Consider the following 26,488-nt stretch of genomic DNA (forward strand, 5'->3'; position numbering starts at 1 on the left):
CAAACCACAGTACAGTTGGGGGTTAGAACCCATGGCAAGTGAATTGTATACCTCTAAGTGTTTTGGCCCATCTTTGTCCTCTTGTGGGGTATAATGTCCAATGCCTTCTTGCAGTCTTAAGAAAATGCAATCCACCCAACCCTCTCTTCTGTTGCACATCTGTCACTTCATCTTTGAACTCCAATAAATTAGTAAAATAGGAATTGTTATCTCTAAACCCATGCTGGCTACTACTTGTGAAACAACTACTCTTAAGGTGTTCTACTACTCTATGGTAATTTTTCTCCATTACTTTGCATGGTATGCACGTCAAAGAAACTGGTCTGTAGTTGAACAAGGACCTTTCTGTCTCCTTTTTTAAATAGCTTATATACCTGAGAAAAACTTGACTCCATGTATAGGTCGATCCCTGATGTTTTGCCAAAAAATTCTTAATTTTAATATATCTCATGGATAAGTCTTCCCTAATTTTTGAGGGACTTTAAAAGGGGTCAAATGGTTCTGATTCAAAATATATTCCAACCAAAACTTGGGGAAGAAACAAAATGAAAACGTAATGTTTGATAAACAAAAATACATAAAGGCACACTGCAGTAGGCTTACTGGCCCATGCTAGGCAGGTCTTACTCATATCCAACCTTCTCACTTGGGCAGGGCAGGCCATCATGAATTACTGCATATTATCAAATTTATTTCTATATTTAAGGTGGACTATTGCTACTTAGTGTGGCTTATATCTTGATACAGAAAAGAAGCAGGAATCTAGTGTATGATAAGTCCTCAGTACACATACACAAATAACCTCACAAGAGTAGTAGCCAGGAATAGGCTAACTTCCAACTTTATACTGAAAAATTTAATCTTAAAATGTCAACCAATACACAAGTATATACAGTGTAGTGACTACATCTGTTGTCTTCCAGATCTACGGCAACTGTCATGTATCCATTAACTTATTATAGAACGTAGGTAGAGGTTCAGACAATGCTTTTCCATCCTCTCATTGGCAACATTTATCAGGTTCCATTGCCTTTGATGTATCCAGATCGATCAAAATATGTATATGTGCATATACATATGTGTGGTTGCAGGGGTCGATTCACAGCTCCTGGTCCCACTTCTTCACTGGTCATTACCAGGTTCACTCTCTCCCTGCTCCATGAGCTTTATTGTACCTCTTATTAAAGCTATGTATGGATCCTGCCTCCACTACATCACTCTCCAGATGGTTCCACTTCCTGACAACTCTGTGAATGAAGAAATACTTCCTAACATCCCTGTAACTCATCTGAGTTTTAAACTTCCTGTTGTGACCCCTTGTTGCTGTGTCCCATCTCTGGATCATTTTGTCCCTATCCACCGTGTCAGTTTCTCTCAGTATTTTATATGTCATTATCATGTCCTTCCCTATCCCTCCTGTTCTCGTGTCATCAGGTTGATTTCTCTTAACCTCTCCTTGTAGGACATATCCCTTAGCTCTGGGACTAGTTTTGTTGCAAACCTTTGCACTTTCTCTTAATTTATTGACATGCTTGACCAGATGTGGGCTCCATACTGATGCTGCATACTCCAATATGGGTGTGACATTCATGGTGTACAGTGTCTTGAATGACTTCTTACTCAGGTGTCAAAACACTATTCTTAGGTTTGCCAGGCACCTATATGCTGTAACAGTTATTTGGTTGATTGTGTGTTGCTGGAGATTTGCTTGGTATGATACTCACCCCAAGATCCTTTTCCTTGAGTGAGGTTTGCATCCTTTTGGCCCAGTAGCCTGTACTCTGTCTGCAGTCTTCTTTGACCTTCCCCAATCTTCATGACCTTGCACTTGGTGGAGTTAACTGCCAGGAGACAATTGTTGGCCCATGTGGGTGCATGTGTGTGTACTCACATAGTTGTGGTTGCAGGGGTTGAGTCACAACTCCTATGTGTGTGTGTGGGTTCGTGCATGTGTGTGTGTGTGTGTGGGTTCATGTGGGTTCATGTGGTTTTGTGTGTGTGTGGGTTCATGTGTGTGTGGGTTCATGTGTGTGTGGGTTCATGTGTGTGTGTGTTCATGTGTGTGTGTGTTCATGTGTGTGTACTCACCTATTTGTGGTTGCAGGGGTCGATTCATAGCTCTTGGCCCTACCTCTTCACTGATTGCCACTGGGTTCTCTCTCTCCCTGCTCCATGAGCCTTATCAAACTTCGTCTTAAAACTGTGTATGGTTCCTGCCTCCACTGGGACTAGTCTTGTTGCAAACCTTTGAACTTTCTCTAATTTCTTGATGTGCTTGACCATATGTGGATTCCAAACTGGTGCTGCATACTCCAGTATGAGCCTGACGTATTTGGTGTACAGAGTCTTGAGCGATTCCTTACTGAGGCATTGGAATGCTATACGTAGGTTTGCCTGATGCCCGTATGCTGCAGCAGTTATCTGATTGATGTGCACCTCAGGAAATGTGCTCATTATTATACTCACCCCAAGATCTTTTTTCTTGAGTGAGGTTTGCAGTCTTTGGCCACCTAGACTATACTCTGTCTGCAGTCTTCTTTGCCCTTCCCCGATCTTCATGACTTTGCATTTGGCAGGGTTAAATTCAAGGAGCAAGCTGCTGGACCAGGCTTGCAGCCTGTCCAGGTCTCTTTGTAGTCCTTCCTGATCCTCAACCAATTTAATTCTCCTCATTAACTTCACATCTTCTGCAAACAATGACACTTCTGAGTCTATCCCTTCCATTTTGTCATTCACATATACCAAAAATAGCACAGGTCCTAGGACGTGTGTGTGTGTGTGTGGGTTCATGTGTGTGTGTGTACTCACCTAATTGTGGTTGCAGGGTCAAGACTCAGCTCCTGGCCCTGCCTCTTCACTGATCGCTACTAGGTCCTCTCTCTCTGTGCTTCATGAGAGTGGGTTCGTGTGTGTGTGCGTGTGTGTGGGGGGGGGTTCATGTGTGTGTGTGTACTCACCTGATTGTACTTGCCTAATTGTGGTTGCAGGGTCAAGACTCGGCTCCTAGCCCTGCCTCGTCACTGATTGCTACTAGGTCCTCACTCTCTCTGCTTCCTGAGAGTGGGGTTGGTGTGTGTGTGTGTGTGTGTGTGTGTGTGTGTGTGTGTGTGTGTGTGTGTATGTGGGTTCATGTGTGTGTGTGTAGGTTGATGTGTGTGTGTGTGGGTTGATGTGTGTGTGTGTGTGTGTGTGTTTGTGCATGTACTTACCTATCTGTACTCACATGCTCACCTGTACGTGGTTGCAGGGGTCAAGTCACAGCATTGTATTTTACATAAGTAATATTTACATCTACCGTATTTCGTGGCTTATAAGACTTGTTTTGGTTAAATGGCTAAGCATTGGACGTAACTGAAAGAGCTACAGCCCACCCCTCACCCCAAACTTATAGCTCCCATCGCTGACCTTCAGTTTATAGGACGCAGTTTGGTTTTTAAAGACATTTTATGGAAAAAAATTGCTTCTAGTAAGCCACAAAATACGGTATATAGCATAATAGGATAATCATTTCTCTTACATTCATTGTAACTCCTAAATTTATACATATATTTACAATCACCTAAGAGACATTATGTATAAAGTCACTTAAATTGTTATTGCCTTATTAATCTTAAGTTAGCCTGAAATTCTCTGCATATTAAGGGGCTTTCTGACTGCACACCTAAATGTCATTCACCTCTGTACAAACATTGTATCATGCTGAAATAAAGTATCTTGTCTTATGTCATTGAGAGGAAGGCATAATGTGTGTACACTAACTCTGATTCCATAATGGCATATTTCATGAAAATTACAGTTATAATGTTTCATTATAGTATGGCAGTACTGTATAGTAAGAATTCTTATAAAGTTATCTGAAATTAGTTTTTATACTGGTAGTATAGCTTGTATATCATTCTCTAACAATATTTCAGTATATACTATACTTTACTACTCAGAGAGATGGAAGAAAATTGAAGTTTGGCTTGCTTGTTATGCATTACATTTTAAATGTTTTCAAAGCTGAACATTTATTATGGGTAGTATGGGTTTACTGTATTTTACAGGTATAAACATATACATTATTCATTAAGAACTTTTGCATCTAAAATACATATTTAATTTTAGTACATCATTATTATCTTTAAATAAAATTGACTGCTAGAGTAATAATAAGAATGCTTTTGGGAGATTCTAAAGAAAAGTTGCAAAGGTTAGTGGATGAGTTTGGAAGGGTGTGTAAAGGTAGAAAGTTGAAAGTGAACATAGATAAGAGTAAGGTGGCAAGGGTTTCAAATGATTTAGATAAAGAAAAATTGGATATTGCATTGGAGAGAGGGAGTATGGAAGAAGTGAATGTTTTCAGATATTTGGGAGTTGACTTGTCAGTGGATGGGTTTGTGAAGGATGAGGTTAACCATGGAATTGATGAAGGAGAAAAGGTGAGTGGTGCATTGAGGTATCTGTGGAGAAAAAGAATGTTATCCATGGAGGCAAAAACGGGAATGTACGAGAGTATAGTGGTACCAACACTCTTTTATGGGTGTGAAGTTTGGGTGGTAAATGCTGCAGCTAGGAGGCAGCTGGAGGCAGTGGAGATGTCGTGTCTAAGGGCAATGTGTGGTGTAAATATTATGCAGAAAATTCAGAGTGTAGAAATTAGGAGGAGGTGTGGAGTTACTAAAAGTATTAGTCAGAGGGCTGGAGAGGAGTTGTTGAGGTGGTTTGGTCATTTAGAGAGAATGGAACCAAGTAGAATGAATCGGAGAGTGTATAAATCTGTAGGGGAAGGAAGGTAGTGTAGGGGTCGTCCTCAAACAGGTTGGAGGGAGGGGGGTAAAGGAGGTTTTGTGGGCGAGGGGCTTGGACTTCCAGCAAGCATGCGTGAGCCTGTTAGAGTGTGAGCAGGGTAATATTTTATGAAGGGATTCAGGGAAACCGGTTAGCCGAACTTGAGTCCTGGAAATGGGAAGTACAATGCCTGCACTTTAAAGGAGGGGTTTGGGACATTGACAGTTTGCAGGGACATGTAAGCTGTTGTATCTGAGTGTCTCTGCAAAGACTGATTATGATGTATGAATAATGGTGAAAGTGTTGAATGATAATGAAAGATTTTTCTATCTTTTTGGGTCACCCAGCCTCAGTGGGAAATGGCCAGCGTGTTAAAAAAATAATAATAATAATCTTTATTTTTTCAAGTACATGTACAAGGTATACAGGCCTAGCTGACATCACTTTCTACTATATAGAAAGCCCCTTGTTATGCAGTGCATTTCGGGCAGATTTGGTCAATTTTGTCCCTTGGATTCAACCCACACCGATCTTCTAACACCCAGGTACCCATTTTTGCTGATAGGGGAACATGGATAGCAGGTGCCTTAAGGAAACATATCCTAAGTTTCCAGGCGTACTGCATCAGTAAGATTTTATTACAGATATTACATTTAGCATCTCTTACTCTACAGGACACCTGCAGTCTACATCCTCATAGGAAAGTTTGGGCAACAGAACAATGTGCCATTCTTAAAACAGAAATCTTCTCACCCTGCCACTCTGAAGTGCCTGTCAAGCCCTATGAAGAAAGGTGATTTACTTATAATTCATCTGTAATTATTTGAAGTATTGATTTTTTTTCTAAAGTTAAAATACAATGTAGAGTATTTATGGTACTACAGTGGAACCTTGGTTTTCGTATGCCCTGTTTTTTTTAGGATTCGGTTTTCGATGACTTCGTTGAAATTTTTTCCCGGTTTTTGTACATCCTCTGTACCAAATGCGTCCACCTACTAGCGCCCACACAGAGCATCCCACGCATTCTGACTCAGTCTGGCTTTGTTTCTCACTGAATGAGCATTGCCTCGCATGTTTGGATAACATTTTGTAATAATCCATTGTTTTTTGTGCTTGTTTATTGTGTGCGACTGCTAAATAAGCCACCGTGTGTCCTCGAGAAGGATTCTGAAGGGTTTGAAGCTGACCCTAGCAACCCTACGCCTATTGTGGAATCTATTGTGTCTTTGGGGAAGTCCATTGGGTTAGATGTGAGTGGCCAGGATGTGGAAGAGTTGGTGAACCACCACAGGGAAGAGCTAACTATTGAAGAGCTGTGAGACCTTCAGCTGGAACAGCAACAGATTGCAGCTGAGGAAATTGCTTCAGAGGAGGAGGAAGAGAAAGGGGAGAATGTGCCTTCTTCAGTGATTAAAAACGTGAGTGCAAAGTTTTGTGGAGAAATATCACCCTAACAAAGCTGTTGCAAGCCATGTCTGCAACATGTTCAATGACAATGCCTTGTCCCATTTTAGGCAAATCTTAAAGACGCGCCAGAAACAGACCTCTCTGGACAGATTTTTTGTGCGACAGGGGTCCAGTGACTCAAGCTGGTCCTAGTGCCAGTGAAAGGCAAAGAAGGGAAGTAACCCCAGATAGGGCCTTGATACCCGAAGTCCTTGTGGAGGGGGATTTCCCTTCCAAACAATAACCTCTTCTCCTCCCTCTCCCGTCCTTGCTGTCTTCTATACACCAACAAGAGTCTTCAGTAAAGGCAAAATTGATGTTAAATGTTCATTTATCCATTTCATTAGTCATTTATATTTATTTCTCATTGTTTCTGTATGTAAAACTATAGTCATTCTCTGTAAAATGTATTTTTTGTTGTTTTGGGTGTCTGGAATGGATTAATTGGATTTACATTATTTATTATGGGAAATATTGTTTCAGTTTTCGTACAATTCGGTTTTCATCAGACTTTCTGGAATGAATTAATGATGAAAACCGAGGTTCTACTGTACTTCATTGTCATTTATTTTGTATACTGTACACTATTTTGACTCAGTCGTTTAATATCAGTCTTTTATTAAATTTAAAGCCAAGTAGTACAAGTGTCAGTATCTATGGTAATCATCCTTACATTTTCAATAATAACAATACAGTATAATAGCAGTGGCTTTTTAAAAGATGGCAAGAGAAAAACTTGCAAGTTTTCCACTTTTTTCTTTATCAAACTCAGCATTAACCCCAAACAGAATCCATAAGTAAAGAATCAGTTGTGCTTTCCTGTAATCTTCACTAGCAGTACCAGCAAATAACACCCATTTCAGAGGTGAGGTGACCACAGCAATAAAACTCCATCTTTATAATGTTGGTGAACTACAGTATTCATCACTTGAGTAAATCACTCATATTTCCTTTGTAATCCTATGAATAAAACTCTCCTGAGTTCACTGTGGGTGAAAGTAGACAAGAAATAATGATCAAACTCAGTTTGTTTATCTAGAAACAACTTACCTGCTAAATACCTAGTTTTGTGATTTTATTACAAACCCCATATCCATTTAACAGGTAGTAGCCAAACTGTTAGAGGAATACATGGTACATGTTAGTAGTCTGTTAGGTACTCTGCCAACACTAAAACAATGGTATTGCCATTGTTTAGAAAAAATCACATGGCAGGTCCAAAGCATATTAAATTTTAGGGAAGATATACCACAATGAAAGATTTACTTTGAGTGATATACAGTATATTTACCTGGGTGTGTTTAAAAAATCAAAATTGTAGCAGTGATGAAGCCTTGCATACTCACTCACGAAATGTACTGAAGAGATTTAAAATTCCAAATAAGTGGACATATTTAATACATACTCAGTGGCAGGCAGTCGGTATGTTGAAAAAAAAATTTAACAACTGAAGCTATGTACTCCAAATATAGAAATATGTGAATAGCTTAAGTTATCATAGCTAAATTAGGTCTTGGTATCTCCAGTGAATGCAATGCTTGTAGTATGGTACTGTACATCAAATCATAAGGGGTATTTTTAAGCTTTACATTTAGTTGCAAACTCACTGGTTTTTATGCACCCTACATTGAAAAACATAAATAATTATTATTGTGAATTTTAACATTATTATTGTATTTGTATTAGGTGTTTGTTTGATACATGTGCATGTGACACTGGCGGGGATTGTCATTGTTTATGTACCGCTCTAGCTGCTTATTCCCACGAGTGCAACATGCATGGTGTGTACATCAAGTGGCGCACACCACTCTTATGCCGTAAGTGGGTCCCAGGCACATTGTATTTATTTTCTTCTGGTGATCTAGTTTCTTTTGATATGTGGAATGTGCATTTTGTAGAGATATTTAGTTTTATATGTAGCACAGCGTGATTGTTTAATTTTATATTTTGATGTTACACATTTTATCCAGTTTAAAACCTACTTGGATATTTTTTTTTTTTTTTTTTTTCAACAAGTCTGCCATCTCCCACCGAGGCAGGGTGACCCAAAAAAGAAAGAAAATCCCCAAAAAGAAAATACTTTCATCATCATTCAACACTTTCACCACACTCGCACATTATCACTGTTTTTGCAGAGGTGCTCAGAATACAACAGTTTAGAAGCATACACATATAAAGATACACAATATATCTCTCCAAACTGCCAATATCCCAAACCCCTCCTTTAAAGTGCAGGCATTGTACTTCCCATTTCCAGTACTCAAGTCCGACTATATGAAAATAACCGGTTTCCCTGAATCCCTTCACTAAATATTACCCTGCTCACACTCCAACAGATCGTCAGGTCCCAAGTACCATTCGTCTCCATTCACTCCTATCTAACACGCTCACGCACGCTTGCTGGAAGTCCAAGCCCCTTGCCCACAAAACCTCCTTTACCCCCTCTCTCCAACCCTTTCGAGGACGACCCCTACCCCGCCTTCCTTCCCCTATAGATTTATATGCTTTCCATGTCATTCTACTTTGATCCATTCTCTCTAAATGACCAAACCACCTCAACAACCCCTCTTCTGCCCTCTGACTAATACTTTTATTAACTCCACACCTTTTCCTAATTTCCACACTCCAAATTTTCTGCATAATATTTACACCACACATTGCCCTTAAACAGGACATCTCATCTCCACTGCCTCCAACCGTCTCCTCGCTGCTGCATTTACCACCCAAGCTTCACACCCATATAAGAGTGTTGGTACTACTATACTTTCATACATTCCCTTCTTTGCCTCCATAGATAACGTTTTTTGACTCCACATATACCTCAATGCACCACTCACCTTTTTTCCTCATCAATTCTATGATTAACCTCATCCTTCATAAATCCATCCGCCGACACGTCAACTCCCAAGTATCTGAAAACATTCACTTCTTCCATACTCCTCCTCCCCAATTTGATATCCAATTTTTCTTTATCTAAATCATTTGACACCCTCATCACCTTACTCTTTTCTATGTTCACTTTCAACTTTCTACCTTTACACACATTCCCAAACTCATCCACTAACCTTTGCAATTTTTCTTTAGAATCTCCCATAAGCACAGTATCATCAGCAAAAAGTAACTGTGTCAATTCCCATTTTGAATTTGATTCCCCAAAATTTAATCCCACCCCTCTCCCGAACACCCTAGCATTTACTTCCTTTACAACCCCACCTATAAATATATTAAACAACCATGGTGACATTACACATCCCTGTCTAAGACCTACTTTTACTGGGAAGTATTCTCCCTCTCTTCTACACACCCTAACCTGAGCCTCACTATCCTCATAAAAACTCTTTACAGCATTTAATAACTTACCACCTATTCCATATACTTGCAACATCTGCCACATTGCTCCTCTATCCACTCTATCATATGCCTTTTCTAAATCCATAAATGCAATAAAAACTTCCCTACCTTTATCTAAATACTGTTCACATATATGCTTTAATGTAAACACTTGATCTACACATCCCCTACCCACTCTGAAACCTCCTTGCTCATCCGCAATCCTACATTCTGTCTTACCTCTAATTCTGTCAATTATAACCCTACCGTATACTTTTCCTGGTATACTCAGTAAACTTATTCCTCTATAATTTTTACAGTCTCTTTTGTCCCCTTTCCCTTTATATAAAGGGACTATACATGCTCTCCGCCAATCCCTAGGTACCTTCCCCTCTTTCATATATTTGTTAAACAAAATTACCAACCACTCCAACACTATATCCCCCCCTGCTTTTAACATTTCTGTCATGATCCCATCAGTTCCAGCTGCTTTACCCCCTTTCATTTTACGTAATGTAATGGATATGTACTTACAATAGTAATTGGTGCTTGCGATACACTGGTTGAATAATTAATACCTCTGATAAATCAGTCAACTAATTAGTAGTATTAATGATTTAGCAGTTTTTGTTGCATATGAGCTGCTGTGGCTGAAGATTGAAGGTGTATATTACACTGGGTAAATATTTGTGTGTGGCCTTACAGCGATGCAGTGTGACGAGGAATGTGAACACTATGAAGCCTGCCTTCCCACCTGTCCTCAAGAGACCTGTGAAACTCTGCTTGATCCCAGCTCCTCCATGTGTGTACAGGATGCCTGTGTTGAAGGTGCAGTAACTCATTCTTCACTGTTATGATAACTAGAAGACCTCTGAATTTTGTTTCTATAAATACATGTATTTTTAATACATAAGCCATTTCCCACTGAGGGGAAACATTTTTTTTTTAACAAGTTGGCCGTCTCCCACCGAGGCAGGGTGACCCAAAAAGAAAGAAAGAAAATCCCCAAAAAGAAAATACTTTCATCATCATTCAACACTTTCACCTCACTCATTCATAATCACTGTTTTTGCAGAAGTGCCCAGAACACAACAGTTGAGAAGCATATACATATAAAGATACACAACATATCCCTCCAAACTGCCAATATCCCAAACCCCTCCTTTAAAGTGCAGGCATTGTACTTCATCATCACTAATTCTTTCAACATCCCAACTCATTCTTCACCATGCTTGAACATCTTGAATCTTTAAACTAACTACTGTATTTTCTTTGAATGACTCATAAAAAAAATAATTTATTTTATTTTATTTTATGCTTTCCACCTACACAACTCAAGATGCTCTGCATAACCATGGACTTTTTTCATGCACAACCAAATGTCACCATCACTGTATGAACATTTTATCATGTGGAAATAAATATTTGACTGTGACTTTGACATTTTAAGGTTGACAACTGAAGTGAAAAGATAATGCAGTGGTACATTGTTTAGCAAAAATGCTTTGTATGTAAGGAAACCTCAATATGGTACATTAAATTTTACTGCAGTACTCTCTGATATATTCTTATGCTTAATTTCAGGTTGTTCTAAAGATGGTTGTCCTCCAGGTCAAGTGTACAAGAGTCTCACGGAATTACAGTGTGTTCCAAAGGCAGACTGTGTAAAGAAGTGTATGGAAATTAATGGAACACTGTATATGGAAGGTGACATCATTTCCAAAGATGACTGCCAGACATGGTGAGTCTTCAGAAATGGGACAATATTTTGAAAATTTAATTCCATTCTTGCATTTCCTATGTACTATAATAAGACAAGTCTAAAATAATACAGTAGAAAAGTGCTGAGTGTTTCTGGATCATGCAATGCATTCAAAGAATATACAGTGGTACCTCGAGTTTCGTACAGCTCTCAACTCAAACAATTATATTTTTTTTTTTTTTTTTTTTTTTTTTTCAACAAGTCGGCCGTCTCCCACCGAGGCAGGGTGACCCAAAAAAGAAAGAAAATCCCCAAAAAGAAAATACTTTCATCATCATTCAACACTTTCACCACACTCGCACATTATCACTGTTTTTGCAGAGGTGCTCAGAATACAACAGTCTAGAAGCATACACATATAAAGATACACAACATATCCCTCCAAACTGCCAATATCCCAAACCCCTCCTTTAAAGTGCAGGCATTGTACTTCCCATTTCCAGGACTCAAGTCCGACTATATGAAAATAACCGGTTTCCCTGAATCCCTTCACTAAATATTACCCTGCTCACACTCCAACAGATCGTCAGGTCCCAAGTACCATTCGTCTCCATTCACTCCTATCTAACACGCTCACGCACGCTTGCTGGAAGTCCAAGCCCCTTACCCACAAAACCTCCTTTACCCCCTCTCTCCAACCCTTTCGAGGACGACCCCTACCCCGCCTTCCTTCCCCTATAGATTTATATGCTTTCCATGTCATTCTACTTTGATCCATTCTCTCTAAATGACCAAACCACCTCAACAACCCCTCTTCTGCCCTCTGACTAATACTTTTATTAACTCCACACCTTCTCCTAATTTCCACACTCCGAATTTTCTGCATAATATTTACACCACACATTGCCCTTAAACAGGACATCTCCACTGCCTCCAACCGTCTCCTCGCTGCTGCATTTACCACCCAAGCTTCACACCCATATAAGAGTGTTGGTACTACTATACTTTCATACATTCCCTTCTTTGCCTCCATAGATAACGTTTTTTGAATTATATAATTATATAATTATATATATAATTATATAATTATATAATTATATAATTATAATTATATAAGTGTATTATTGTAAGTGCTTTTGTAAGTGTATTTTTGGGGGCCTGAAACAGGCTATTCTAATTTACATTATTCCTTGTGGGAACAAATTTGTTCAGTAATGGCACTTGAACAGCCTTCTGGAACAAATTATGGCCAAAACTCAGGGTACCACTGTATTAATATTGGCCAATAGGGTTATGATCCAGTTACTATGAGCTGTTGACCCTAACATTCCTTCAGGATACATTTGCTATATCTGTTAATGGTTCCAGAATCATTTTCTTGGAGCTGGATCTCGGAGCAGGTGTCAAGAAGCACATACGAAAGTAGCAATAAATACATACTAAATGTAAGTAGTAATAATATAAATAATAAGATTAAGAATAATAGATAAAATCAACTTGGGATTTTATAATTCTTGAGCTGTTGGTTTGAGAAATTCACAAAAACTGAAACCATACATATAACAGCTAGGAGTTGAGTACCTCAAGTTTATATTCAGAATGAGCATCCTTATCAGGATCATAAACTATAGACAAGAGATGTACTTTCAACAGATTTAAAAGCAAGACCAGATCCCTGACTCTTCACAAACACTGGTAACTTGTTATACAGTCTGAGAGCTTCACAAGAAAAAATTTTCTACAAATTATTACTTCTTGACAGCACAAGGCTGTCAGTCTGAAAGGGTTTGCAGCAATTCATAGAAACATTCCTGAGACTTATATGAAAGGTGTGAGTATATCAGCAAGATACTTATGTTATTTAATCTTAATGGTTTTAAATGTTAATAAACAGAGTTTAAATTCAGTTCTTACCTTGAAAAGGAGCCAGTGCAGCTGATACATGTAGGGACTAGAAGGAACTTGAGGCGAGAGTGAAAATACCAGTCTTGCTGTATGATTCAGTACAGACTGAAGTCTTTAAAGTAACTAATTAGGCAAACCCACAAACAAACAGTTACAAAAATCAGTTTGAGAGGATCAACCACATGAATAAGAACCAGAATACTCTGCATATCAAGATGCTTTTTAATTGCATAGAGATTACTAATGTGAAAACCTCTAGATTTAACTATCTGGATGTTTGCCAAACAAATGACACTGAAGAATCCATGCTGACACCCAGATTCTTCACTAATCCTTCAGGCTGCAAACTAACAGTACCACAGTCAAAGGGACAAAACTCTCCAGTTTGTAAGCTTACAAGATTTGTCTGCCATCTTACATGTGCACAGACAGACAGAAAAGATCAGTCATGCCAGAGTACAATATGTTTTGAGATCTATACACTTACTTGCTTCCTTTCTGACCTTCGTACTGTTTTCACAACTCAAAGCAATTTTTTTAAATGTTTGTGAATGTACAGTGGACCCCCATGAATTTGCGGTTCCAAATTTGTGGCTTCAGTAATATGCGGATTTTTCCTTAGAACTTAACTAATAATTGTTCATGGAAATCCCCGCAAATTCGCGGAATTTTGGGGGGCCTTTTTTCGTGGCAATATGTAATTTTTTATGCATTTTAACGCTAAATATTAAGAAAAATATAATTTCATAATTTTGTAACATAAATATTAACCTAACTTCATAAAAATTTCCATATAAAATATAATTAAATTATTACCGTATATTTACCATACATTTTTTTTTTTCAACAAACCGGCCGTATCCTACCAAGGCAGGGTGGCCGCTCAAAAAAAATGAAAGTTTCTCTTTTTAAATTTACTAATTTATACAGGAGAAGGGGTTACTAGGCCCTTGCTCCCGGCATATTTACCGTACATATAAAAAGGAAATAGGGTTGTATGAATTACAGTATACCAAAGAAAATGGGCTTGCATGAATTACAGTACATATGGGGGTAACATTGGTATTTTACATTCTAGCACTGCGGGAGACATAGCAGTACAGTACTGTGTATGGGTTTATCTTTACGTTCTTTTTTTTTTTTAAGGGTGATGTATGAAACTGAGTTTGAAATTAAATTAAAGTGTTTTGGGGGCATATTTGAGTTTAAACTATAAAAATAGGCATTTTTTAGCTGTGTCCAGAATTCGCTTTTTTTTCTAAATTCGCGGGTGATCTTGGAACATAACCCCTGCTAATTTGGGGGGACTACTGTACTATAATTTTCCCGAAATGCTCCGGCATGATAGTAGCTTTCTTTGTACTTAGCAAATCAAAATTGTAATTACACATTGTGAACTATGCAAAGAAATAATACAATAAATCTTTAATCCTTAATCAAATGTGAAACCATGTGAATACTTAAAATATTATCATTTTTATGTATTAACTGTAAATTCATTGCTGATGCCTCAGATAATTAACAAGTATTCTTTTAACCCTTTCAGGTTCCAGACCTCTGATCTGAAAATTGCTCTCAGGGTCCAGGATTTTCAAAAAAAAAAAAAAAAAAAAAGAATCTTATGAAATGATAGAGAATTTTTTTCTGAAAGTAATAACACAAAATATATGAAATTTGCTGGAGAACTTATGGAATTACACTTTCACAGATTTTGCAATCTGAGCAATATTTATGCATCGGCAATTTCGCCCACTTTGAGTCCTATTTTAGGCCAATTCTATTGTTCCAGTTAACTAAACTTGTAGCTATTTCGCTAGTGTGTCTTCCATTCTATCAGTTGAGTACAAGAAACAGCCCATCTAACTATTTCAGCTACCCAATAAATTGATCAGAAATTGGTCAATTTCAGACAAAATTCAGAAATTGCCAATTCAAAAATAGGGTCCAGAATAAACAATGTATACATTTCTAGCACTGAAACAACATTTCCTTTGTTCATCATTTATGTCCCCAGGTCTCTTGTATATTGCACTTGCTTTCCATTTTGAATTTTTTTTTTTTTTTTTTTTTTTTTTTTTTACAAGTTGGCCGTCTCCCACTGAGGCAGGGTGACCCAAAAAGAAAGAAAATCCCCAAAAAGAAAATATTTTCATCATCATTCAACACTTTCACCTCACTCACACATAATCACTGTTTTTGCAGAGGTGCTCAGAACACAGCAGTTTAGAAGCATATACGTACGTATAAAGATACACAACATATCCCTCCAAACTGCTAATATCCCGAACCCCTCCCTTAGAGTGCAGGCATTGTATTCTCACAAAAAATAGAAGATTTACTGTTATGCAGACTATTGCATGATTGTAGCAGAGAATTCGTAGTTTGGAAGTTAGGAGGAGGTGCGGGATTACCAAAACTGTTGTCCAGAGGGCTGAGGAAAGGTTGTTGAGGTGGTTCGGACATGTAGAGAGAATGGAGCAAAACAGAGTGACTTCAAGAGTGTATCAGTCTGTAGTGGAAGGAAGGTGGGGTAGGGGTCGGCCTAGGAAAGGTTGGAGGGAGGGGGTAAAGGAAGTTTTGTGTGCGAGGGGCTTGGACTTCCAGCAGGCATGCGTGAGTGTGTTTGATAGGAGTGAATGGAGACAAATGGTTTTTAATACTTGACGTGCTGTTGGAGTGTGAGCAAAGTAACATTTATGAAGGGGTTCAGGGAAACCGGCAGGCCGGACTTGAGTCCTGGAGATGGGAAGTACAGTGCCTGCACTCTGAAGGAGGGGTGTTAATGTTGCAGTTTAAAAACTGTAGTGTAAAGCACCCTTCTGGCAAGACAGTGATGGAGTGAATGATGGTGAAAGTTTTTCTTTTTTGGGCCACCCTGCCTTGGTGGGAATCGGCCGGTGTGATAATAAAAAAAAAAAATTGTATAAATAATGTCAGTGCATTCATGAACGTGTACAGTGGACCCCGCCTTACGATCAGCTCCCAACTTGAACAATTATGTAAGTGTATTTTTGTAAGTGCTTTTGTACGTGTATTTTTGGAGGTCTGAAACGGACTAATCTAATTTACAATATTCCTTATGGGAACAAATTCGTTGGGTAGTGGCACCCGAACAGACTTCTGGAATGAATTAATATCGTAAGTTGGGGGTGCACTGTATTAGACTGACCAGTTGGACATGCATTAGATGAGTGATGTAATTTGTGTACTTTGGAATATTGACAAAAATCGAATAATTCTGCTACTTTGAACTCAGATTCATCTCTGTTTCTGTAATAAATCATCCAGTCTGTCAAATGAGACCAAGAAGCCAAGAATACGACCGTAAAACTCATACTAAAATGCATCACAAATTTGCTGTTTTAATTAAACCAAATACGCGATCACAGATTTTTCCTATCATTCATTGCATGGGGCTGGATTTTTTTTATATGGTGCACACTCACCTCAGAGACCCATTCTCTCATATCTAGGCTCACAGCTTATCTGAGCTCATCACGTAGTACTACAGCACAGACCCTGAGCTCTAACCTGTAATACTACGGCATAGACCTCGAAATGGTTAATACTGTCGTATTTTTTGTACTAATAATTATTTACATTAATTTTTTTTTTTTTTAACAAGTTGGCCGTCTCCGACTGAGGCAGGGTGACCCAAAAAGAAGGAAAATCCCCAAAAAGAAAATACTTTCTTCATCATTCAACACTTTCACCTCACTCAAACATCATCACTGTTTTTGCAGAGATGCTCAGAATACAACAGTTCAGAAGCATATACGTATAAAGATACACAACATATCCCTCCAAACTGCCAATATCCCAAACCCCTCCTTTAACCCTTTGACTGTCGCAAGCCCCTTTCTGAAACTGTCATTCTATGTCGCAAAAGTTTTGGAAAAAAAAAAATAATTTTTTCTTATCAAATGATAGAGAATCTTTTCCCGATAGTAATGACACCAAAAGTACGAAATTTGGTCGAAAAGTCACGGAATTATGCTCCCGCGAAGTTAGCAGTCTCGGCAACATATACGCAGCGGCAATTTCACTGACTTTGAGCCCTGTTTTTGGCCAATTCTGTTGTTCCAGTTGACCAAACTCATAGCTACTTCTTTAGAACTCCATTTTTTCTATCAGTTGAGTACAAGAAACCGCCCATTTACTGATTTGAACTATCCAAAAAGTGGTCAGAATTTGGCAATTTGGCCAATTTCACGCAAATTAAAAAAGATGCCAGTTTCAAAATAGGGTCCAGAATAAATAATGTAGACATTCTTGGCACTAAAATAACATATCCTCTGTTCATTAGTCACATCTCTAGGCCCCTCTTATATTACTACTGCTTTCTATTTTGTTTTTTATTCATACAAAAAAATACAAAATTTACTGTTATGCAGACTAATGCATTATTGTAAAAATGGTATGAATAATATCAGTGCACTAGTGAAAAAATAGTAGACTCCCCAGTTGATGTGTATTGGACGTGTGGTGTAATTTGCTTACTCCTGAACTTTGGTAAAAATCGAACATTTCTGCTACTTTGAGCTCAATTTCAAGTTCGTTTTCATTGTGAAAGTAATGAAAATCATCTCTATTTCTGTAATATGTTTTCCATTTTATCACCTGAGACCATGAAAACAAGAATACAACGATAAATACTATACGAAAATACAGGTCTCCCTCAACATTCGCGTTGTCAATTTTCACGGGCTTCACACATTCGCGAATTCCCAAATGTCAGATTCCCAAATGCCAAATTCCCAACCACCAAATTCCAAGCTGCCACATCATATTTAAGTTTCCCGCCACCCGCGAGTCCCTACTACCCTCCCTCTGACCCCAGCAACTGGCAGCCCTCCCACCACTGTGTGGTGTTTTGTTTGTTCATTATTTGCTATTAAACTACAGTATAAATAATGTAAACCCATTCATGACTGCATATTGGAATGGCTATTCGGACAGGTATTGGACGGTGACATCATGTGTTTATTCTTGAACAGGCAGTGGTAGAGGCAGTGGTTGAGGCAGTGGTTGAGGCATTGGGTGAGGCAGTGGTGGAGACAGTGGTAGAGGCAGTGGTTGATGCAGTGGTTGAGGCAGTGGTAGAGGCAGTGGTAGAGGCAGTGGTTGAGACAGTGGTTGAGGCAGTGGTGGAGGCAGTGGTGGAGGGAGTGGTAGAGGCAGTGGTTGAGGCAGTGGTTGAGGCAGTGGTTGAGGCAGTGGTTGAGGCAGTGGTTGAGGCAATGGTAGAGACAGTGGTTGAGGCAGTGGTTGAGGCAGTGGTTGAGGCAGTGGTTGAGGCAGTGGTTGAGGCAGTGGTAGAGGCAGTGGTAGAGGCAGTGGTAGAGGCAGCAGTGGAGGCAGTGGTTGAGGCAGTGGTTGAGGCAGTGGTTGAGGCAGTGGTGGAGGCAGTGGTGGAGGCAGTGGTGGAGGCAGTGGTGGAGGCAGTGGTGGAGGCATTGGTGGAGGCATTGGTGGATGCAGTGGTGGAGGCAGTGGTTGAGGCAGTGGTTGAGGCAGTGGTGGAGGCAGTGGTATTTAATAACATACATGTTATTAAACCATGAAATGTATGTATTTAGTACAATATTTTATGACATTTTCATGTATTTTATGATTGTTCATGGTTCAACAAGTTAAGGAAGCAGCATTGTATTATATTTCCCTACAATATGTTGAGGCACCAAACATTCCCGATTTTTCAACATTCGTGAGGCTATTGATCCCCCAACCCTCGCGAATGTTGAGGGAGACCTGTACACCTCAAAGTCGGCATTTTAATCCAAAAAAACGGTCATTTTTTTTTCTCATTATGCACTGCATGCTGCAGGATTTTTTTTATGTGGTGCACACTGACCACACAGACCCATTCTCTCACATGTGGGCCTATCAGCTTTCTCCTGCTTGACTTGAAGCCGCTAGAATTTACATGTTTAAATACGTCAGAAACAGTGGCACGTAAGACGTACATGTATATATACGACGTAAACAGTCAAGAGGGTTAAAGTGTAGGCATTGTACTTCCCATTTCCAGGACTCAAGTCCGGCTATATAAAAATAACCGGTTTCCCTGAATTTTTTTTTTTCAACAAACCGGCCATATCCCACCAAGGCACTAAATATTACCCTGCTCACACTCCAACAGCTTAAATCTTTCCAGGTTTGCTAATGCTGCCTTGTTGTTTTGTTTCTAATACATCTGGGTGAGTTGAGACATGCATACCATTTATTATCTGGTGAGATTGGTGCTGTATGAGACCAATATTAATGCAGGGAAATAAAATTGCACAACATGTACATCCTTCTCTGTTATTTCTCCTCCTGTTAAACCAGTTTATAACTTTTCTGTGGAGGGTTCTATGAACCATAGTACAGTGGTACTCCGAGTTACGAACAGTTCCCAACTCGAACAATTATGTAAGTGTATTTTTGTAAGTGTATTTTTGGGAGTCTGAAACAGACTAATCTAATTTACATTATTCCTTATGGGAGCAAATTTGTTTGGTAACAGCACTCGAACAGCCTTCTGGAACGAATTAAGTTCGTAACTTGGGATACCACTGAACTTGCTTCCTACCCATGTTAGTATAAATAAGCTTTATATTTCAGTTACTGTTCGCGTAAAAGCAAAATTTGTCGTGGGAAGTCTTGTGCGGAAATACAGGCTGCCACCACTACAACTGAGGCTGTTACTATAGTACCAAACTGTAGAAATGGTTGGTCAGTGTGGTTCAGTGAAAATAAGCCTGTCATCTTTAGGCAGAATTCAGACACAGAGAGGGTGCCTGACAAAATTACACAGGTTAGTACAGTTTTAATCTGGTATTAAAAGTATATTGGGCTAATTTAAACTTTATTACATGTTAAATGTGTTAATTTTCCAAAAGAATTCTGCATTAAAATGCTTTTGACAGTTGTTTTTTGAAGTAGAGTGAAACCTCCATACAGTGGACTAATAGCAGGAAGATGTCTAATTTAACAAAAATCCATTGTATAGAAATGGTCAGTGCGGCAGACTACATCCATTGCATCTATGTACATACTACTGGACATGGATGTACACTCAGTGCGTGAGACTCAGTGTGTTTCATTGATGCACTACTAGATGACACCTGAATTTGTATGACAGTGTCATCCATCAAAGACACTGTAAATCTCCAAGCAAACATCAACTAAATCTTTAAATGGGCCACATAAAACAATATGAAGTTTATTTAAGACAAATTTCATTTACTCTAATAGGGAAAACTCGAGGAAATTAAAACTGTATCAGAGTATAAAACAAATTCCAACACACAGTAAAGAGAAACTAATGTGAAGGACCTGGAAGTGATAATGTCAGAGGATCCCACTGTCAGAAATCACAATAATGTATTTACCACATCTGCTAGAAAATTATAGGATGGATAATGAGAACCTTCAAAACTAGAGATATCCAGCCCATGAGGATTCTCTTCAGATTGCTTGTTCTCTCTAGGCTGGAATATTGCTGTGCACTAATGGCCCCTTTCAAGGCAGGCAACTTGCCAATCTTGTGAATATACAGAGAACTTTCAGTGCACGTGTAAGTACAATAAAGCACCTAAATTATTAGGAATGGTTGAAGTTCATTGTTTTATTTGTATTCCCTGAATGCAGGCAAAAAAATTACATGATAATATACACTTGGAAAATCCTAGAGAGACTGGTCCTAAATCTGCACACAAAAATCACTCTCTATGAAAGGAAAAGACTTGGCAGGTGATGCAACATATCTCCAGTGAAAAGCAGGGGTGCCATGAGTATGCTAAGAGACCACACAATAAGTGTCAAGGGCCCAAGACTGTTTAACTGCCTCCCAGCATACATAAGGGGAATTACCAATAGACCCTTAGCTGCCTTCAAGAAGAGGTTGGACTGGCACCTAAAGTCAGTACCTGACCAGCTGGGTTCTGGTTTGTACGTCGGTTTATCTGTGGCCAACAGTAACAGCTTGGTTGATCAGGATCTGATCTGTGAGGCTTGGTCACAGACTAGGCTGTGAGGTCATTGACTCCTGAAGTCCCTCTCCAAGTATACTCCAGAACAAGGTAGGTTATATATATTGTGCTGTATTAATTTTTACTTAGTACAATATTAAAAAGTAATTTGGCATGTTTGTAGATGTTTGCAATATAACCTTATTTTTCCCTTTTGTTTATCATGTAATGCTGTTTTACAGTATGTGCCAGTTTTCATAAATGTAACCCATGTGTTATAAGAGGGATTACTGTATCTCTTAAGTCATTTTGTAAACAATCACATATGTAGGTTACAGTCAGTGTACCTAAAAAACAGTGCCAATAGAAGAATAAGTATGAAAACTTATTTTTCAGAGCAAGTCAAACACAGGTTTCTGCAGCCGTAACCAAATTGTTGACATCACGTGTAGGAGTGTTGGGACCCACCTTCCCTACACGGCCCAGCAAGGCGTAACATGTGATCTGGAAGAGGGGCTTCTCTGTAAGGGCACAGTCGATGCAACTGGTGCAGATGCATGTTGGGACTATGAAGTTCAATTTCTCTGTGACTGTAGTAAGTACTGTTTCATTGTTTTTTGGGTGATGATGTTAAAGACAGAGTTGGTGTGGTTCACAAAAGTTTCTCAACAATAAGGTATTATTATTGTTATATATATAGGAAAGCACTAAACCCATATAGGTCATTCAGCACCTGGGGAATGGGAGTGTTGATTAAGTACAGTTCCCTAGATCAAGAGCTCTTTACCAGCATCAGGTATATCCTTTGAAGGACTGCAAAAAGCTGCTTTAATCATTTTTAGGATTTTAGAAGAAAAACTGTGTTTCCCTACCACTCAGACTGTCACATATTTATAGAAAATGATTATGTATATAGAAAATAATTGAAGAGCTCAAAACATTTTGTAAAGTAAATTTCTTCATCTTGCCACAAAAAGTGATTATAAACATAGGTTTTTTGTCAGTTAGTATGCAAATTTCTGGAAAGGCAAAAAAGAGGCATTACCTATATTTATAGAGTACTGTTTAAATACAGTACCTTAAATCCTTGTATTCCTAGTTACTTAATCAATTTTTTTTACCACATACATTATAAGTTTCATCATTTTTGCAAATATATACAAGTTTTGTTCATTATGTACACCATCTTGAAGGTTTTTCATGGAACATTGTCCAAACATCACAAATGAATAGTAAATTTACAAACACTTTGCAGGATGCCAGAATTGGGGTTTGAATTCTTATGATAATTGAATCAGGGTATTTCAGAATCTTTAGTGATGGCTTTATCCATCATGTGGTAATTGAAACCCAAGAATAGAAGGAAGTTGAAAATGAATATAGAAAAGAGCTTAGTGATGGGAGAAAGGAAATTAAAAATGATTGTCAGATTTTAGGGAAAGTAAGGAGAAAGAAAGGAGGAAGAAAGCTGAAAGTGAACATAGATAAGAGTAAGGTGATAAGGGTATCAAGCAATTTAGATAAGATGAAAAATTGGATATTAGATTGGAGGGAGAGAGTATGGAAGAAGTAGACTTGTTGGCAGATGGGTTTATGAAGAACGAGATAAACCATAGAATTGATGCAGTACTGTGCAGTTTTATTGCTTTGCAAAGTCTTTTCTTCCCAGTGATTTATATACAGCATTATTACATTCATCTTTTTTATGTGGCTCAAAAAGGCAGTTTGGAAAATGCAGTATAATTTTTTGTTACAGGTCGCTCAGTTGTGAGCACATCTACCTCAGTTCCTGTCACTTCACCCTTCCCTTGGAGTTCCACGTGAGTCTTTGCAGATTTGTTCTGTGTGAATTCGTTTATTCCTACAAATTCACTATACAGTACTCTTAGTGAATTTTAGATATTCAACCTTTATATTGAATGGTCTCAGTAAAATGTTTTTTGAATGTTCATATTTTATATCTGTCCATTTTCTGTTGACTTGTTGCATGACACCTGAATTGAGAATCAGTATTAAAATTTGTTGAAAATGTGCCACAATTAGTTATCTTAAAGTTTGTTCAAATATTTTTTGTATCTTTTGTAATCTTACACAGTTATCAAATAATTAACTTTGGATGATAATGTTGAGTGTCAGTTGAAGAGCAAAACACATTTTTTGTATTTGAAACTCAAAACAAAACTTTAAGTTTATGTATCAGTTGTAAAATACACTAAAACAGGATATTACCACAGCACATCAAAACCCATGGTCTGTGAAGAGGAAGGTTGGACTCCATGGTACAATGTTCACTTCCCAGATGACCAAGGAGAATTAGAGACTTTGCTAGAGATCCGCAAGGTATTTGTTTAATTTTAATTTCAAAATATTTTTTTTTTATGTAGTTTTCCCCTGGTGAGGGGCTCTTGATCTAGGGAATTGGATCTGTACTCCAGATCCAATGACTTCCATCCCCTCCCCCCACAGGTGCTGTATAATCCTATGGGACGGTAGTACCTCCCTGGGTGGCTGCAAAGAAAATATTATTTTTTTTTTTTTTTTCAACAAGTCGGCCGTCTCCCACCGAGGCAGGGTGACCCAAAAAAGAAAGAAAATCCCCAAAAAGAAAATACTTTCATCATCATTCAACACTTTCACCACACTCACACATTATCACTGCTTTTGCAGAGGTGCTCAGAATACAACAGCTTAGAAGCATATACGTATAAAGATACACAACATATCCCTCCAAACTGCCAATATCCCAAACCCCTCCTTTAAAGTGCAGGCATTGTACTTCTCATTTCCAGGACTCAAGTCCGACTATATGAACATAACCGGTTTCCATGAATCCCTTCACTAAATATTACCCTGCTCACACTCCAACAGATCGTCAGGTCCCAAGTATCATTCGCCTCCATTCACTCCTATCTAACACGCTCATGCACGCTTGCTGGAAGTCCAAGCCCCTAGCCCACAAAACCTCCTTTACCCCCTCTTTCCAACCCTTTCGAGGACGACCCCTACCCCTCCTTCCTTGCCCTATAGATTTATATGCTTTCCATGTCATTCTACTTTGATCCATTCTCTCTAAATGACCAAACCACCTCAACAACCCCTCTTCTGCCCTCTAACTAATGCTTTTATTAACTCCACACCTTCTCCTAATTTCCACACTCCGAATTTTCTGCATAATATTTACACCACACATTGCCCTTAGACAGGACATCTCCACTGCCTCCAACCGTCTCCTCGCTGCTGCATTTACCACCCAAGCTTCACATCCATATAAGAGTGTTGGTACTGCTATACTTTCATACATTCCCTTCTTTGCCTCCATAGATAATGTTTTTTGACTCCACATATACCTCAACGCACCACTCACCTTTTTTCCCTCATCAATTCTATGATTAACCTCATCCTTCATAAATCCATCCACCGACACGTCAACTCCCAAGTATCTAAAAACATTCACTTCTTCCATACTCCTCCTCCCCAATTTGATATCCAATTTTTCTTTATCTAAATCATTTGATGCCCTCATCACCTTACTCTTTTCTATGTTCACTTTCAACTTTCTACCTTTACACACATTCTCAAACTCATCCACTAACCTTTGCAATTTTTCTTTAGAATCTCCCATAAGCACAGTATCATCAGCAAAAAGTAACTGTGTCAATTCCCATTTTGAATTTGATTCCCCATAATTTAATCCTACCCCTCTCCCAAACACCCTAGCATTTACTTCTTTTACAACCCCATCTATAAATATATTAAACAACCATGGTGACATTACACATCCCTGCCTAAGCCCTACTTTTACCGGGAAGTATTCTCCCTCTCTTCTACACACCCTAACCTGAGCCTCACTATCCTCATAAAAACTCTTTACAGCATTTAGTAACTTACCACCTATTCCATATACGTGCAACATCTGCCACATTGCTCTTCTATCCACTTTATCATATGCCTTTTCTAAATCCATAAATGCAATAAAAACTTCCCTACCTTTATCTAAATACTGTTCACATATATGCTTCAATGTAAACACTTGATCTACACATCCCCTACCCACTCTGAAGCCACCCTGCTCATCCACAATCCTACATTCTGTCTTACCTCTAATTCTTTAAATTATAACCCTTCCGTATACTTTTCCTGGTATACTCAGTAAACTTATTCCTCTATAATTTTTACAATCTCTTTTGTCCCCTTTCCCTTTATATAAAGGGACTATACATGCTCTCCGCCAATCCCTAGGTACCTTCCCCTCTTTCATACATTTATTAAACAAAAGTACCAACCACTCCAACACTATATCCCCCCCTGCTTTTAACATTTCTGTCATGATCCCATCAGTTCCAGCTGCTTTACCCCCTTTCATTCTACGTAATGCCTCACGTACCTCCACCACACTTACATTCTGCTCTTCTTCACTCCTAAAAGATGGTATACCTCCATGGCCAGTGCATGAAATTACCGCCTCCCTTTCTTCCTCAACATTTAAAAGTTCCTCAAAATATTCTCGCCATCTACCTAATACCTCCCTCTCCCCATCTACTAACTCCCCTACTCTGTTTTTAACTGACAAATCCATACTTTCCCTAGGCTTTCTTAACTTGTTTAACTCACTCCAAAATTTTTTCTTATTTTCATTAAAATTTCTTGACAGTGCCTCTCCCACTCTTTCATCTGCTCTCCTTTTGCACTCTCTCACCACTCTCTTCACCTTTCTTTTACTCTCCATATACTCTGCTCTTCTTATAGCACTTCTTTGTAAAAACCTCTCATAAGCTACCTTTTTCTCTTTTATCACACCCTTTACTTCATCATTCCACCAATCACTCCTCTTTCCTCCTGCCCCCACCCTCCTATAACCACAAACTTCTGCCCCACATTCTAATACTGCATTTTTAAAACTATTCCAACCCTCTTCAACCCCCCCCCACTACTCATCTTTGCTCTAGCCCACCTTTCTGCCAATAGTCGCTTATATCTCGCCCGAACTTCCTCCTCCCTTAGTTTATACACTTTCACCTCCCTCTTACTTGTTGTTGCCACCTTCCTCTTTTCCCATCTACCTCTTACTCTAACTGTAGCTACAACTAAATAATGATCCGATATATCAGTTGCCCCTCTATAAACATGTACATCCTGGAGCCTACCCATCAACCTTTTATCCACCAATACATAATCTAACAAACTACTTTCATTACGTGCTACATCATACCTTGTATATTTATTTATCCTCTTTTTCATAAAATATGTATTACTTATTACCAAATTTCTTTCTACACATAGCTCAATTAAAGGCTCCCCATTTACATTTACCCCTGGCATCCCAAATTTACCTACTACTCCCTCTATAACATTTTTACCCACTTTAGCATTGAAATCCCCA

The 26,488-nt window shown here is 38.7% G+C and overlaps 1 protein-coding gene across 1 annotated transcript in view; it reads left to right on the forward strand.

The window, feature by feature from the left end:
* The window catches only part of LOC128697360 (hemocytin), a 444,623-nt gene that overhangs the window by 88,094 nt on the left and 330,041 nt on the right, over positions 1-26,488 (forward strand). Inside the window, exons 28-35 of the mRNA XM_070093851.1 lie at positions 5,445-5,563; positions 7,903-8,033; positions 10,252-10,374; positions 11,131-11,287; positions 19,760-19,952; positions 21,505-21,703; positions 22,865-22,928; positions 23,343-23,448. Of these exons, the coding sequence (XP_069949952.1) occupies positions 5,445-5,563; positions 7,903-8,033; positions 10,252-10,374; positions 11,131-11,287; positions 19,760-19,952; positions 21,505-21,703; positions 22,865-22,928; positions 23,343-23,448 (1,092 nt within the window). The remainder of the gene's footprint in view (positions 1-5,444; positions 5,564-7,902; positions 8,034-10,251; positions 10,375-11,130; positions 11,288-19,759; positions 19,953-21,504; positions 21,704-22,864; positions 22,929-23,342; positions 23,449-26,488) is intronic.

Source organism: Cherax quadricarinatus, chromosome 44 (assembly GCF_038502225.1).
Source record: "Cherax quadricarinatus isolate ZL_2023a chromosome 44, ASM3850222v1, whole genome shotgun sequence".
NCBI lineage: Eukaryota > Metazoa > Arthropoda > Malacostraca > Decapoda > Parastacidae > Cherax > Cherax quadricarinatus.